This window comes from Haliotis asinina, chromosome 1 (assembly GCF_037392515.1).
Source record: "Haliotis asinina isolate JCU_RB_2024 chromosome 1, JCU_Hal_asi_v2, whole genome shotgun sequence".
NCBI lineage: Eukaryota > Metazoa > Mollusca > Gastropoda > Lepetellida > Haliotidae > Haliotis > Haliotis asinina.
In genome coordinates this window covers 19439262-19452059 of record NC_090280.1, presented here as the reverse complement: position 1 = coordinate 19452059, position 12798 = coordinate 19439262, and the positions used below count along the sequence as shown (strand labels likewise).

Below are 12798 nucleotides of genomic sequence, written 5' to 3'. Positions count from 1 at the left end.
TTCAGGGCGGGGAACACCAGAAATGGGCTTCAAACATTGTACCCGTTAATCAAGCAAATACTCGCGTACTGGTATTTAGCGTTATCATTCTGTGAGCAAACAAATAAACATTGTGAAAGACGCCAAATGCCACAGAAAGGTGTGATCAAGGCTTCATAAAGTCCTTTACCAGTTCATGTATGCGAGAAAGCGGTTGAACGCCATGATTATTGTAGCACAGTGGTAGTATGTTAGCAAAACCTGTCAAAGATGGACAGTGCAAGTACTTGAGTGTCACATACATGAATATAAAGCTAGCACGTAGAGCTCAAAACTGTTATTTGAAGAAGACAATACATTAGAAAAATTCAAACATACTTAAATAACAGAAATACCAAGGTTAGAAAGTGGTACGTTGAAACCGACTTTCAAAGTTTGGGGACTTACCGCTAGTAGCATGTGCGCACGAGTGTGTCTACCCTTACCAGTGTGGACTAGTGCCGGTTTTACAGTGCCAGCTTACTGGGTGAGTGTTTTGGAGGTTAACACGTATACACTGCTGTGGTACAGTCTACTGACTCTGACACAACCAGTTTTTATTTCATCCTCTAAATGCCGGGCGCCAGGCAGGGTTTGAACAAGTACTAGTTTTTAGCGCGTTTTAGAATGTCACGTCCGAGGATCAATCACGCACCACAAGAAACTGAACTTTCACGCAGCACGAGAAACTGAATTTAAACAACAATATTTCCATTGTGTACACGAAGGTTGCAAAATAATTCACAGGGTTAGCACCCATGGACCACCCGTGCAGTGAAGGATCATTCCAACAGATCTGCAGGACCACCCATGCAGTGAAGGAATATTCCAATGGATCAGCAGGACCATCCATGCAGTGAAGGAGTATTCCAACGGATCTGCAGGACCACCCATGCAGTGAAGGAATATTCCAATGGATCAGCAGGACCATCCATGCAGTGAAGGAATATTCCAACGGATCTGCAGGACCACCCATGCAGTGAATGAGTATTCCAACGGGGATGCAAATATGCCTTTGTCCCATGTCTTGCAGCATGCACTGATTCACCGTATCAGTAGCAGTACACGTACCAGATATCTTAGGCCAACATAAGTGCATGCATTTTGACTGCATGTAATTGACCATTGCAGTCAATAAACGAGAGATGTGCTATGCGCTATGTCCCACTGACATTAACGTATCTACTGGACAGTTAATGTATTGTGACGTACCCCTAGCCATACCCCCGGCCTCATGTTGATTTCCTAATAACTTTATTCAAGTTAACGAGTTAAGATGTAGGGCATTGCTGATTCATTTTACTTTGTGCATATGGAAAACAATTCATAGAACATAATGACATCCGGTCTAGGAAGGTGAAGAATTGACGTGATACAAATGATACAACATAATGAAATCAAACCCAGAAAGGTGAAGCTTTGACGTAATGTAGTTTGTTTTCAAGTACCTTCTTACTCGGGAACGTAAAGTGGTATCAACAATGTAAAGTGAGGTCAGTGATGTAAAGTAATGCCGTCAATGTAAAGTGGTGTCAATAACGTAAAAAGGTGTCAACGTAAAGTGGTGGTAATAAAGTAAAGTGGTGTCAGTAATGTGAAGCAGTGTCAAAAAGGTAAACTAATGTCGACAATGTAAAGTGGTGTCAATAACGTAAAGAGGTGCCAACGTAGAGAAATTTCAGTAATGTAAAGTGGTGTCAATAATGTGAAGCAGTGTCAATAATGTAAAGTTGTGTTGGCAATATAAAGTGCTTTCACCTTAAAGTGATGTCAATAACTTAAACAGATGTCAATTATGTAAACTGATGTTCCATTATACCAGGAATATGTTAGCAACAGAGAATGCATTCATATGTTTGACGATCACGTTTCTACTTCACGAACGATGTTCCATTACACCAGATGTAAGTGCTGTAGTTAAGAAATTAGCTGATATACTGATATTTTGTGGGGGAAAGGTGTGAGCAGTTTGTATATGGTCTATATGCTATTACATGGGTTCAGGGCATTTCATGAGGGACTCTAACTTAAAAGGGTTATTTATCTGCAAAACTGAAGTTAGAAAGATATGTAAAGCTAAATAAAATTTGCAGAAAACGAATATGAGTCAGACATTAAACGAAGCTGCAAATATGTGTGAATGACTATTAAGAAGTATCTACAAGTAATGCACGACAGGATGCAATAACCCCTGCCGATTGGTTTCAGTATTTCAAGGATGTCTTAAAACCATCATCTGTTGGAGGTGTAATTGAATCTGATAACAGGGTTTTTGGAATTCTGGTTTGAGACTCAGTGCTCAGTCCAATCTTATTTATATTTTTCATAAATGAACTTGTAACCGAAATGTATAATGGTTGTGACTACTGAGTTTTTGTTTCACAAGATATTAGTCATATAATTCTGTAAGTATTTGCAGATGATATTGTTTTATTATCATTTCCAGGTAGTGGCTCCCAGAAACAGTTAAATGTTCTTCAGTTATGTTGCAAGAAATGAGGCCTCGTTGTACACCTGAAATAATGTTATTGTTTTCAGAAAAGGTGGTATTCTCAATACATTTGAGAAATGGTCGTAGTGTAATAAGGAAATAAACGTAAGTTTCACTACACAAATATTTATGATTGACTGTATCTTCCCGGTTGTCATGGTCAACAGCCTGCAAGCACCTAGTCTTGATCCCGTACATCAGGTCTTTGAAGACAAAGGGTTTACATCTTTCCCAGGTGTTTCTAAAATATTTGACAGAAGCATAGTTCCGAATCTTCCCTGTGGTTCCGAAATATGGGGAGTTAAATATGTTGATTCTATCAAAAAAACAAAACAACAACAACAACAACAACAAAAATCACACTTATATTTGTTGAAAGGATAGGATTATAATGGGAAAGATTTTTGGGTGTCTGATATAAGAAATATTTTTTATTGCTGGTTTCCCCCTTGTTTGGATATCTCAAGATGTGGGAAATGCGGAGTTATTTATTTTTGCCCTTACGCAAAGATTAAATGACATATTTTCATAAAAATGGCTCTGGCAAATATCGCTTTCATGATTTTTGCGTCACTATGCAAATATGAAATCATTCAACATATGTCATATTTGGGATTTCACTTCTTAGTAAAATACAAATTCTAGTACTTGTTTTGGTTGCGTCCCATTTGGGATTCGATCCCGCACCCTCCGAGAGTAATCATGGAATCAATACTTGCTCCTGAAAAATATGTATCCGAAGTACAGGATAGAAATTTAAGGAGAGCTTTCTGTAAAATCCGAATATCACTACAAATTTTTATGTTAAATATCTTAGAAAGAAAACTGTACGTGATAAAAATAGAAGTTTATGTCATTTTTGTAATGAAGACTATGTCGAGGATGAGTATCATGTTCTTCTCAAAAATGAAAACACTACCAGTTTCTCACAAGCAGTTACCTCCCTACGATCTCAACAGTATAATGTAAAGTGATGCAAATAATATTAAGTGATGTTAATATCACAAAGTGGTGTCAATAACGTAAAGTAGTGTCAATAACATAAAGTAGTGTCAATAACATAAAGTGGTATCAACAACGAAGCCACGGAACGGTGACGTCACAATCTGAAATCCAGGTGTTCTCCTTGAATTGTCTCATATTTGATGTCATTTCCAAAATGAATGTATAGGTTATTTGGAATAAAAATGAGTTGAAGTAGTTCCAGCGTCGTGTAATAACTGACAAGAAACGCAGATCAAGTAAATAGGTAATCATGAACTCAATGAAGCCGCAAGTCTGCATTCTAAATACAAAAGAACGAAATCTGGTACTTCCTGTATTTTGCTCTGTGCATTTATCAACGGAAGTCAATTACTGGACAAGAAGACACAGGCATGAATATTCACCCCATCACCTCCAATTTCAGTCTAAGTCACATTTGTTGCGATGGGAACGCCAAAAATATTCAGAATACCAAATGTATCAAAAGGCACGAGTACACCAATCTATGTGTCACGTTTGGCGATGCAATAGTAAGGGTGTGGGGGGCTTGCTATAGATATTCACACATACTGTAAATGCAGTATGTTAGTGTGTGAAAAATTATGATATTCCGACACTGTACTTATTCTACAGGGCTATGCAATATGTGGGATCTTCACAGTGTGATATGTCTTGATGTTATGAGACCTACTGTAACACGTATCTTAATCACAAATAAATGATATCATCGGTCAGCAATGGCTAACCGATCCAGCTAATTTGACCCATAACTGAAGTGATTAGCATCAATCTCCCCGTCGGCACCAGCGGAGACGACAGCTTTCGGCGACGTAGTGACTGCAGGGTCCCATCATCTCTGAATGATTCCCTGTGGCCAAAGTTACAGATTATGATAACATGATGATAGTATATATAAGGAGCGTATTGTTGTACTAGACAGTCAGTTCCAGTTGTCTACGCAAAGGGGTCTACGAACTTGTAAGTAAAGCTACATTTATTTTAGATATTCTAAACGTTGTTATATTTTGAATAACGCGTTTACTTTTCACCAAACAAACTGGATGTTCAAATCAGCAACAGGTGAATAACTCTTAAAGGCAATATACTCATGGAAACAAATAAGGGAACACAAGTACAAGAGTTCTTTTTTTCTTTTACCGAATTTCACCCTCACTGCAATACAAACGTGTGACGAAACGTGGAAAAGAACAAAGGGACACTTGTACTTTAAGATGTTTCCTTATTCGTTTCCGTGAGTACATAACTCCCGTTTATGATAATTAGAATCGGAACATAAACATTTATATTATTAAAACCGATTTTTTTAAAAGGACGACCCACTGAGATCGGAGTCCTATAATCGCGTCATTCAGCAATGCATCATGGATTTTGTGAATCTGCTGTTGTACGCAGCTCTCAGCAGTATCCCTGCTAGATGGCATCGATCTGTAAATAATCGAATCTGAACCAAACAATTCAAGTAATCAACATCAAGAACTCGATGTACGCAACTGACACGAGTCAACCAAGTCAGCGAGTCTGTCCACCCGATCCTGTTACTCGCCTTCTATGACAAGCATGGGTTACTGAAGCTCATGTCTAACCCTGATCTTCACTAATCCCAAGCATAGTCAACCTACTCATGTTTGCATGTTGCTTTGCAACAAAATACAGAGTGTAGGTTGCGTCTTTAACAGAAGGCATCAGTCGGATTATCCCAAGGACTAACAGTGACATACATGTATGTAACTCTTCTCATCTCAGCTTTTCACAAGATTCTTTTTTCATATATGTGCACTGACATGTTTAACCTTTGTGACAGTCAATGTTACTTAGACAGAATGGTAATTAGTGTTGCTAATTAATGTAGTGCTCTTTTTATCATGCAGATACCAACATGACACTGGTTACGTTTTGCGGGGTAGCGATAGTCATGCTGGGTGCCATGGTCATGCAGACAACGGGTACGTATATAGGAACGTGAAAGCGACAAAAATCATATTTTAATAGCCAAAAACATTAGCATTTGTACAGCCATAAGAATACTCTGTTGAAGGAAAAACAAACAGTACGTGTTTATCACATGTATCATTTGCTTGTGTTTCGATATCACTGTCAAAGAGTTTCGATATCACTGTCAAAGAGTTTCGATACCACTGTCAAAGAGTTTCGATATCACTGTCAAAGAGTTTCGATACCACTGTCAAAGAGCTTCGATACCACTGTCAAAGAGTTTCGATATCACTGTCAAAGAGTTTCGATACCACTGTCAAAGAGTTTCGATATCACTGTCAAAGAGTTTCGATACCACTGTCAAAGAGTTTCGATATCACTGTCAAAGAGTTTCGATATCACTGTCAAAGAGTTTCGATACCACGGTACCATGAGCATCCGTTACAAACACATACAGCGCCATTTCAAATGCTGAAATTATTACGCACTGCAAAAACTGTCTTTAGATGTGTGATTTCTAAAGTCAGAATAATTCATCTAAATGTCTCCAGTAAGTGTATATATTCAAAGACTGAAATACGGTTCATGGTGTAATATCGATAATATTGTAAAATTCTGGTATCTGTGACAAAGGTCTACATACTGGTAAACTATACTACCCATCCAATGTTTACACTCCTTTGTGTAGATGTAGTAACTTACTTCAGTCAATTGTTCTAAACTAGATTTTCCATACTGTTTAAGGTACTGTTTGCACATGAACTGCTGTATTGTAAAACAAATTTCGTAATACTGAAAAATGTTATTGTCATAGGTTGAATAAAATGAAACCCAGAGTCAAGGGGAGAATTTTGAACAAAGCTTTACACTAAAACACAACTGCTAACATGCACAGTATTTCCACATGATTTTCAGAAGTTTGATGCATGATCCTCGTGCAGTTCATCTGCAGAGGGTTTGCTGCTGTTCCTCCCAAGTTAGTGGAGAATGTCATCTACGATATAACCATATTACATAACAGATAGTGGGTACTTTAGGCGAGTCTAAACTTTTGATGGGTAACATATTTTGTCAGAGTCCGAAAGATCTGACCATCGACCGAAGATTAGAACTTTGTGTCTTCCCCTTTCAGCTTTATCTTGCACGAACAGCACCGACTGCGGCGTCAACGCCAACTGCGCCAACTCCACCTGTGTGTGTGATCCTGGGTATCAGGGAGATGGCACAACCTGTACCAGTAAGTAATGCCAAAGAGCCGGTATATTGCTGGCTACAGTCAATATATTAGGTGTATTTCTAAATAATTATGACTTACTACATGTCAGTGCAGAATGTCACATCATATAATATATCTTGTCAGATACGACATTGAAAGTTGATATAGTCATCAGTTATAACAATATATCTTACATGCTTGACCTTCAGCTATATGCAGCATGTTGGACTACCTTCTCGGGATTCGGTTCCTTGCACTGCCAGGGGACTGCAGTCGCTTTGTCCAATGTGACGTCACAGTACCCAAGGTGCAGTATTGTGGCTACGGAACCGTGTGGGATGACGTCGTCAAGACGTGTGTGAGACCGGCGAACGGCAACTGCAGTAAGTTCGATAGAACAGCATCTGAAGAACAGAAACCCATGCATGTTTAATAAACGAACAGCGAGACATGTACTATAATAATATTTAGGCAAAGATTTATTTTACTAAATGGATCATTACTATTACGATGTTGAAGAACCGTCACACTCATGCACGAAAAACGGTGATATATTAATCATGTTTTTCTTAATCATGTGTTATTTGCGTAAGTTTCACGATTTTAAGGCCCATCGCTTCTAAATGAGTGTATTTTAACCAAAGAAAGAATCGTAATTATATGAGCGGCTTTCTCGCCATTTGAAATGGAATAAAATCCAACTTAAATGTCTGGACTATACAAACCAGTGACTGACATGATGAGCATCATTGTAATGAAAACCTGTACGTCAGCTCTGGAGTACTACTGAGAAATGAGAAAAAGATATATGGTATTTGAACCACCGAAAATGGGTGAAATGATTCCCTTAATATAAATTCCATTCGGGTTTCCCTAGATAGGTGCAGTGGACTTAGTAACGGTGCCGAGCTGCCCTACCCCCTCTTGTGCAACTCCTACTGGCAGTGTCAGGGTGGGGTGCCACGTGCCATGTGTTGCCCCATCAACAACACCTTCGTCGATGGAGTGGGATGTGTCAGTGGGTCATGTGCTGACACCTGTCCTCCTGCCGTGGCTAATTACACTGCAGGTAAGTTTACTTTTATAAACCTCTGTCTCAGTTAATTGAACTGCAGGTAAATTTACATTTTGCTGACACCTGTCCTCCTGCCTCGGCTAACTACACCGCAAGTAAGTTTACAATTCTATACACATGTCTTGGCTAATTACACTGCATCTATATGCACGTCTTGACTAATTACGTTTCAGTTACGCATTTATGCTCACCTGTCTTTACTTGGTAAACTGTAGGTAAGTGTACATGTACGGTCACCTGTAAGTTCACCTTTACATAAATATACACCTGTGTTGGATGATTACACAGAACGTAATGTGTTATTTATATACACCCGCCAAGGCTAATTTGCAGGTAAGTTCAGATAATACACACACCTGCCATAGCTAATTACACAGACAATAATGTTTAATTTGTATGCACCAACCAAGGCTAATTACACTGAAGGTTGTATCTTTTCGTATTCTTCTACTCGCCTTATTTCTGACTTGGCAGACATTTTCAGCGCATCCAACTTGCGTAGATCGGTGTTGTTGATGACTGGCCTAGACTGGAATATTTACAGGCTGTGGATACATAGATGGAATATTGTTGAGTGCAGCGTAAACTTAACAAATTGGAAGCAAGAAAAGGGTTCAGGGAACATATCAATCCAACTTTTCGTCAGCAGTTATGAAAGACCTCATTTTCACCCTTTCCAAACAGATCCATGTGGGTTTGCGCCCTCTACTGACGGACCTGAGTACTACATGGAAACAGTTCCAGGCTTTGGTCTCATCAGGAGGGACTGTCCCCTCGGCACCAACTTCAATAACGTCACCTGCGGCTGCCACGACGTCGTTGGTCTACCGCCATCATCACGTTAGTATCCAACTAGATCTTCCTCTTGTCCCGCTAAAACGATTTACGATAATAGACCTGTGTTTTCTTTGAATATACGTCCTTCACTGATCTGTAATTGTACATTCCAGTGTGTCCTATGAAGGCTGACATCTACTACGACAACGCCACCACCGCATTCATCGACAACTCCACCAACAACGCATGGATCCAAGTCAACAATGTCGCCCTTGGCAACCAACCAGTGTTTTCCGGTTCCAGTAGTCTGGCGGTTTTCGCCTTAGCTGGGGTCACCTATGGTTCCAATCTGGAAATCGACACCGTCTTCTCTGTCAACCCTTCCTCTCCCATCAACGACCAGATTGTCCTCCAGAACGGCAAGTGTGACGGGAACGGACCTTCCTTCATGCTCTACGTCAACGACGTCCCTGGTAACGCCTCCAACATGGACGTGACCTTCACCCTTCAAACTGGCAACTCTGTCGTCGAGATCAACTCAACCTTGACCGTCGATGTAAGAATTTCAGTTTTCACAAATACTATTTGTAGAAAGAAGTCCACGATCATATTAAAAAAAAACAAAACAAAACAAAAACCGAACCCATTTTTATGTCATCTATTCTTGACAGTCCAAGTCAAGTTTTCAACTGAACAACCATATGAACCTAAATGCATCTCTCGGGGCGGTTTGGTAGCCTAGTGGTTAAAGCGTTCGCTCGTCACGCTGAAGACCCGAGTTTCGAGTCCCCACATGGGTACAATGTGTGAGGTCCATTTTTCTGGTGTCCCCCGCCATGATATCGCTGAAATATTGCTAAAAGCGGCGTAAAACCAAACTCACTCACTCACTCACTATATGCATCTCTCATCACTAAATCGACAATTTTGGAAACGTCTTCGATCCTTCTAGAATCTAACATTTTAGCAGCCATACTGATGCCTCAGATGCTTGTTGTCTAACGTCTCACTCTGCGATATTCCAGCTATATGAAGACAGTCTGTAAATAAATGAGCTTAGATCAGACAATCCAGTGATCAAAAGCATGAGCATCCATCTACGCAGTGGGATATGATGACGTGTCAGCGAGCCTGACCACCTGATCCCGTTAGTCGCCTGTAACGGCTACCATGAGTTGGTGACGCCCAAATCTAATCTGGATCTTCATCTTCTTGGGAGCGACGGTTGAAAACTAGATTTGTTAACAGGAATCATAAAGTGATGATGTAAAATTATCTTGATTTACAGAAAACCACAACGGTGAGGGTTGAAGTCATGTACCCATCTCGCAGCAACAGCAGCATCTACTCCTACACCCTGTTTGACGACGACACCGACATTTCTCTCACCTCCGTCACGGAAGTCATGCCGGCCACAAGTGAGTATGATTTATATATGAATCTAGCGTTTACGTTATATACCACCGATTGAATATGTAAAAGCAATCACATAAGGAAATCATTTGGCGGGGAAAACACGAACTAAATGATTATTGAACTTTCTGCGGGTGGCGGGACCTTGACTGCCTCTTGATTATGAGAATCCACGTGTGGTTTGTCCATTTATAACGGTTAGAGAGAGCATGAAGGAAATTTGACACTATGGATTAGTGAAATTAATATATTGAACGTTTCATTTAAGTTAGATAGAATTTTGTTCGTCTCTTCATTTCAGAAGGTGAAATTGACGATGCAGTGAAAAGTCTGTTTAAAACAGATAATTGACTGGTGTTTGAATCTTTTACGTACTTTTCCATATGCTGGCAATTATCAGTCATACTAGTTGTAAGTATAGTTTCGTTGACATTAATGGTACCGACAATATTTTTCTCTGACAGCCACTATCCCCCGGAAGAACGCCGCTCTACAGATAGGTAGTGGTGACTGTACCAGTCAAGGATTCTCCGGATTTGTTGGGTCCATCTACAGGGTAGGTTTTGACACAGATCGCTATAGAAAGTTTCTTTAGAATACCGGATTTTGTTCCTCAATAACTGTCTGTTCGTGGAATGTTTTTTCCCCAAACAAGTAAAGTTATTCCACCTGCTTTCCTCTTTTCACCAACAGTTTGCTATACATGTTCAACAAAACAGTCAAGGACCACCCCCATTTTCAGTATTAATGTATTTAATAGTTCATGTTATTATCCCTATAATACTTTAGTACTGAATGTTGAGGTGTCCTTAACTTTTCTGGGTTGAGTATATGTGGCGTGTCTGATTCCCTGAAAATATATCACCCGTTCCCATATTGAGGCGGGGTAGCCTTGGGGTCAAAAGCCTTCGTTGCAATAGTCAGGGTTCGAATCCCTGCATGACACAATGTGTGAATGTAATTTCTAGTACCTGAGACACCTACATATTGCTGGTATATTGTAAAAGCGGCGTAAAACACAACGCACTCACTAACTGAACTAATACCTACGTCCCTGATACGTCCCTGAGAAAAACATTTTGATAGACCCTACCTGCCTGAACTGACAGCTGAATGTTTACACTTGATTTTTTTCAGACTGGTATTCGCAGTTGCGGCATGGGCGTCTGAAGTTGCTGCAGTGTTGACATCCAGAAATCGACGACTACAACTGCTGTTAACTGCATTCTCCATGACATCATTCGATGTCTTTTTTTTATTTTGGATTATTTACTTGTTTCGAATGAAATCTGTAGTTTCTAATTTCTCATGTAATTGTATGAAACTTCAAAACTGAGAATATCAAAAGAATCAGATAACTGTCACAAAAGGACATTCATGTTTTTCTGGAGGTGATCAATGATATCAATGAATAAATCACCATATGTAATAAATCACTGATGTAGTTACAGACTTTCTCCGTGTCGTAATATAGCTTTCGAAGATGGTTCGATTTGTATTTATTTGCATTTGTTTTGAATAAAATCTATGCTGCATGAAACATTCGTTACACATGCGTTTTTATGAAGCTCAACACTCCTGTCAAGAAACATCTCGTGGACAAATGATAAAATTGGAACATAAGCTGCTTAGATACTGGGGCGGTGAGGTAGTCTCCCATTCTCCACATGCGTACGATGTGTGAAGCCCATTTCCAGTGTCCCCCGCCGTGATATTGCTGGAATATTGCTCAAATCGGCATAAAACGAAAACACTTACATAAGATCCACCGTGCACCCCACAACCGCACGTTAACATTCAAAATAAATTCACTACTTGTTCTATCTTATTTGTGGATGTACCTAGAACCATGACTTCTCAAGCCGCTTTATGGCTTTTTAAGTGTGATCTTTGAACCCAAAGAAAAAATCCATTGAAGCCATAATTCATCTTTGAATCATACCGTAATAATCAAAAGAAAGCCGGATTCATATCCACAATGCGCTGAACTACGACCTTCGTAAGCTTATTGTGTTACGACTGGTCGTGAAGTCGCGAATGCTTTGTGAATCGGGAGGCTGAAGGTATTGAAACTGAAATGGGGCTAATTCCATGTCAATATGATATTTATGTACCTGCAATAGGTGGTGCAATGAGACCAAATTATAAGTACTTACGTAGATGCAGACGGTGGTCCACACCAGAAATAGGAGTCACATATTGTACTCATGTGTGGAATCGAAAGTGAAGAGCAAACGTTTTAACCACTCGACTACCCCACCAAATCCCGTCCAAATGAAAGTGTACATTCGTAAAATGCGTAAACGTGAGGTGTTAACTGACTCTTTCAAGAGATTCGTGCTCTCATCCGAAAGGGACTGAAGAAGCGAAATGTTTGAATGCATAAACAATAATACTGAGATTACACAGGTGCCTCTTGGAATGTCTTTCAGCTGAATGCTGTGATGCGGTCTTCTGTGTCAATAAATATTGTTCTCTGGCCTACTTTGAGCAGCGTTTAGAAATGATACACACAAAGGCAAGAATGTGATGGCTGACAGCTTCTTTGGTTTGAGATGAAGGACTAGGTATATGCTCCAAAACATCGTGTCCCTCAATATGAAGATGTTGACGTATTTGACTTACGCTTCTTCGACTAGTTACATGTTTTTCCTACATAGTTTATAAAACTTATTTAATAATTGCTTTACAGAATTTTGACTGGAGACCCTGCGTGTTGTAGTTTCTCAGCAGTCTAGCGTATACTTGGGCCGATATATTCTACTGTATGGCTTCATCAGCAGACATACTGTAGACTCTCTCGTAGTAACAAATTGTCCACTTTCTTCACCAAGATATAAGAACAAAGACATCCTCTGTAAAATCCTAAAA

At 39.7% G+C, this 12798-nt stretch overlaps 1 protein-coding gene across 1 annotated transcript; it reads left to right on the top strand.

Annotated features, from left to right (window-relative positions):
• The first annotated feature begins 5388 nt into the window (after positions 1 to 5388).
• LOC137272232 (protein PIF-like) lies at positions 5389 to 11467 on the top strand. The gene is made up of 9 exons (XM_067804595.1): positions 5389 to 5457; positions 6579 to 6683; positions 6872 to 7045; positions 7540 to 7731; positions 8422 to 8577; positions 8688 to 9070; positions 9803 to 9932; positions 10392 to 10483; positions 11065 to 11467. Exons 1-9 carry the CDS (start codon positions 5391 to 5393, stop codon positions 11095 to 11097), a joined length of 1332 nt encoding a protein of 443 aa, XP_067660696.1. The 5' UTR covers positions 5389 to 5390; the 3' UTR covers positions 11098 to 11467.
• The last annotated feature ends 1331 nt before the right edge of the window (positions 11468 to 12798 follow it).

Excerpts from the sequence above, each read along its gene's own strand:
- LOC137272232 (XM_067804595.1), top strand. The coding sequence starts at position 5,391 with ATGACACTGGTTACGTTTTGCGGGGTAGCGATAGTCATGCTGGGTGCC. Across the intron at positions 5,458-6,578 it reads CATGGTCATGCAGACAACGG|CTTTATCTTGCACGAACAGC; the intron begins GTACGTATATAG and ends TTCCCCTTTCAG. Across the intron at positions 6,684-6,871 it reads AGATGGCACAACCTGTACCA|CTATATGCAGCATGTTGGAC; the intron begins GTAAGTAATGCC and ends CTTGACCTTCAG.